At 34.8% G+C, this 4,535-nt stretch overlaps 1 protein-coding gene across 1 annotated transcript; it reads left to right on the plus strand.

The window, feature by feature from the left end:
- Nucleotides 1-813: 813 nt before the first annotated feature.
- LOC133784048 (BAHD acyltransferase BIA1-like) lies at nt 814-2,567 on the plus strand. Its single transcript, XM_062223578.1, has one exon. It carries the CDS (start codon nt 863-865, stop codon nt 2,246-2,248), a length of 1,386 nt encoding a protein of 461 aa, XP_062079562.1. The 5' UTR covers nt 814-862; the 3' UTR covers nt 2,249-2,567.
- The last annotated feature ends 1,968 nt before the right edge of the window (nt 2,568-4,535 follow it).

Below are 4,535 nucleotides of genomic sequence, written 5' to 3' on the forward strand. Positions count from 1 at the left end.
GTGTCCGTGAGTCTCACAACACCCTCCTTAGTAGCAATCACTGTTTAACCATCCGGAAGACCCACGGGACATGGAGAAACCACTTTAATATTCAATAAACAAGATTCATCACCAGTAACATGATGCAAGCAGCAGGGCATCAATTCCCAACTTACCATGCAATAGGTTAGATGAAGTAGAAGAATAACCAATTGCGGCCGATAATGCCGGCCATTGTTCGGTAGTGAAACCCAGAAGAGATGGCACAGTAGGAGCGGGATTGGGCATTGTAAGAGGTGTACTATGATTAACATCGAGTGTGACAACATTAGCATGTACTCCGTTATGACCACGACCTGTCAAATTCTTTGTTAATGGAGTGGCAATTGAGACCTAGCCATGATAAAATGAGTCTCTGCCCCTTTATTGATTCAATCCGTGATATATATATATATATATATATATATATATAAAGAGGCAAAATAAGAATTGCCTAAAAAATGCCTCATAATGTACGGCAACAGTTTGGGAAACAAAGACATATATAGGAAATGGTTTCCTATAATAAAACAATCACCCATATATTCTATCATAGAATCAGGGAAAAAATATCACACCATATCACATAATCGTAACAAATATAGTCAACATTTCAATTATCTCTAGAGTATTTTATAATTATGTATGGAGACGTTTTCTACCAAACTTTTGTCGTATTATATATTTACTTAATTAACTAAGCTAAAGCTGAATTATCGTTTGGATAAAGAATCAAATCAAATCAAAACCAAAACCAAAACCAATATCAAAACCACTAGCTGGATGTTGAAAACGATAATTAAAAAGCCTGTGTTACATAAGGGAAGCCTATCTTGGAAGTTGGATGAATGAAGATAAACAACGCATAGACAGAATGGAGACGAAAGCCAAGGTGGAAATCACCTCAAGAAAGTTCATCAAACCATCCTCACCAACTTCTCCTCAAAATAAGAACCTCAAACTCTCCATTATAGACCAAATCGTTCCTTCGGTGTACACCTCTGTTATTCTTTTTTATTCTTCAAACACTAATAATAGTGGAGATTCCTTTCTGGGAGATCATTTGGAGAGGTCCAAATCCAACTGCTTACAAAAATCACTCTCTGAAACCTTGGTACACTTCTTCCCATTTGCAGGTCAGTTAAATAACAATACCAGTATTGAATGTAATGATACAGGAGCTTATTTCTTAGAAGCCCAAATCAATTGTCAGCTTGTTGATGCACTCAAGCAACCTGATCCCATCTTACTTAGCCATTTGCTTCCAACAACTGATCCTAACACTTCAGAGTTAGCGAAGAATGTTGTCTTGTTTGTTCAACTAACTAGTTTCAACTGTGGAGGAATTGCTCTTTCAGTTTGCCCATCTCATAAGATTGCAGATGCCTCATCTTTATCCAAATTCGTCAAGAGCTGGGCTGCAATGGCGCGTGAACATGTTGTTGAAGAAGCTCCAGAGTTCATTGGAGAATCGATGCTGCCGTCGCCTAGTAAAACTCTCTTGATTGAGCGCATCACAGACACAACGGCTGCTGAAAGTTTTGCCAGTAATAGGCTTGTGTTTGATGTCTCAAAACTGACCAATCTCAAAGCCCAAATTTGTAGTGGAGCTAACAAAATTGTTCCCACAAATGTCGAACTGGTATCTGCAATTTTCTTGCGATGTGCGATAAATTCTTGTAAGTCCACATCAAGGTGTTCAAGATCGTCCTTAATGTTCCAAACTGTGAACTTGCGCAAGCGAATGGTGCCACCGATCCCTGAAAGTGCCATTGGAAATCTCATTTCAGGGTTCCATGTTTTTGTTGAAGAAGATAGTAAGATGGAAGTGGATGAGATTGTTGGAAAGATGAGGAAAGGATTGGTAGACTTTTGCAATGAGAAGGCAAATAGATATAAAGGAGAAGATGGTGTTTCATTATTTTCCGAGGCTGTTAAACTTCAAGGGGAACTTGTGAGGATGGGCATGAATCTTTATTGTAGTAGTAGTTGGTGTAAATTTCCTCTCTATGAAGTGAACTTTGGGTGGGGAGAACCAGCATGGATCACCAATCCAATGTACTCCATGAATGCACTTTTGTTGATGGATTCGAAAAGGGGTGAAGGAATTGAAGCTTGGGTGAGCTTAGACAAAGAGCATATGGCTGTATTTGAAAAAAATGAGGAGCTTCTCTCATATGCTTCCCTCAATCCTAGTGTTATTCTTAATGGATTGAACAAATCAGTCTAGCCGTGAGTTATATTGGCTAACACGAACGGGTTTTTACTTGTGTCTACATTAATCACAGTATTCTCTTAGCTGCAGGAGGGAAATGGTGTGCAAAATCAGCTAATGTACTTGTTGAAGGACTGAATATTAGTTGAAGTTTATGTTCTTTTATTTAATTGTTTGTTTTACATATTTTAGTTTAAGTCACTCAATAAGTAAGTCCTAGTGTTTAGGATTTGTTAGACCTGTAAGAAAATAAGATACTTTATTTAAATTTAAAAAGTATTCTGCAGCTCTATTTAAAGAGCAATGATATGAATAAATTGTATTAAAATTCCAAGTTGATAAAATATCTATTTCTTTAATTATCTTTATTATTTTTTAGATTTTTATATTCACATAAAAAACCAACCAATGGTATCCAGAACTATTTGATAGAGGGACCTGTGAGTTAAGAAAAACACAAAATAATGACCCAACAATCCATAACCCAAAAGCTATAAACACAATCCATAACCCAAAATTCATAAACACAAGTCTTGGAAGGCGAAACAAATAATTTCTTGAAATTTACTCCAGATATATTCGAAGGAAACAACTACCACCTTTGGGAAGTACATTTTGAGACATGCTTGGAAGTTTTAGATCTATGGGATGTTGCGGGAGAAGACTATGAAGTTCCTGCACTTTCGAACAATCCCATTATGACAGAGATTAAAGCCCACAAATACAAAAAGACAAAGAAATTAAAAGCAATGGCCTGCTTGTTTGCTTTAGTCACAACAACTATTTTCACACGCATCATGTCTTTCAAGTCAGCAAAAGAGATATGAGAGTATCTCAATAAAGAATATGAAGGAGATGATAGAATTAAAGCTATGCAAGTCTTGAATTTAATTAGGGGATTTGAACTTCAAAAAATGAAAGATTTTGAAATGATCAAAGAATACTCTAACATGCTTCTCGATATTGCAAACAAAGTCGTAAACCTAATTTATGATATCTTGAAGTCATAGGAATATGGGTAGTCGGAAACATACTTCACAAATACAGAATCCACTCCTTCCTTGATTGAAAGTAGATTAATTATTCATTTTCAGTATTGATAGTGGTACTCGAACATAGAGTGTACAATTTATGTTGAGAACTGAAATATTTATCAATATATGATTTACAAAAATGCTCATTAATGTATCAAGGACACTGATTGATCAATATGTAATTAGAATGGTTGACGGAATTTGACCTAGCTCTGATTATGAATAATTAATGGATGATCATAACTCATGCAATGGCTATACCAATGAACATCTATATGAGTTACAACTTCTAATATTATAAAATCTCATAGTTAGTAAATTAATTTACTAAGCCAAGAGTTAGCGAAATAATTAATTTATTGGGGCTTAGAATTACATGTCCATTTGTCTCAGAACTAGTTTGATAACACAAACAAGGTATTTGGTGATTAAAAGAAATAATAGGGATTATTTCAGAAATTGGTATTTGAGAAATAATATTTTATTATTTGTGAAATAATAAAATAAGGGAAAATAACATATTTTGATATTTAATTAAAAATTAATTTTAGAGAAAATCAATTATACATGTTATTTATAGAGTATAAATAAATGAGATAAAATTGACAAAACCCATATAGCTTGGAACTACATGGTGGATGCCCAAGCACAACCCAATTAGACTATGGTGGGCACCCAAGGCCTGGTCCAAAGAGGGGAATAGTTTTGCTTGTCTTCTCTTGACCTAGTTCTATAAATAGAACATTATGTGAGATGAGAAATATGTTAAGCTTTATTATCTAATTTTCCATTGAAGAAAAAACTATCTCTCACTTTTTCCCTTGTGTTCATGCCAACCCCAAGGAAGAACACTTCCTTTGTGTGTTTGATGTTACATCACACAAAGGATACACACTCTCATGAGTTGAGATACCAGTGTGTATAGAAAATCACCATTGAAAAATTCTTCTTTGTATTGTGCAAGAAATAGTTTGGAAGACAAGTGGTCAAGAAGCTCTCTACACACTTTGGAGCCAATAGGAGGAGAAGTGCGAAAGCAAGTTTTTCCGCTACAAGAGGTAAATCTAAGTCTCATGTTCTTAGTATTCTATTAGATCAAAAATACATTAGATATTCACATTCTAGTTAATTATGGTTGCTAGAGTGAGATTTGTCTCGTGAATAAATTAAATAAATTGATTATTTTTTTTGTAATATGAGATATCACACTTCCACTGTACTTACATACATGTAATCAAAAACCAACATTGTACTCTTATGACTCCAAG

The sequence above is a fragment of the Humulus lupulus genome, chromosome 6 (assembly GCF_963169125.1).
Source record: "Humulus lupulus chromosome 6, drHumLupu1.1, whole genome shotgun sequence".
NCBI lineage: Eukaryota > Viridiplantae > Streptophyta > Magnoliopsida > Rosales > Cannabaceae > Humulus > Humulus lupulus.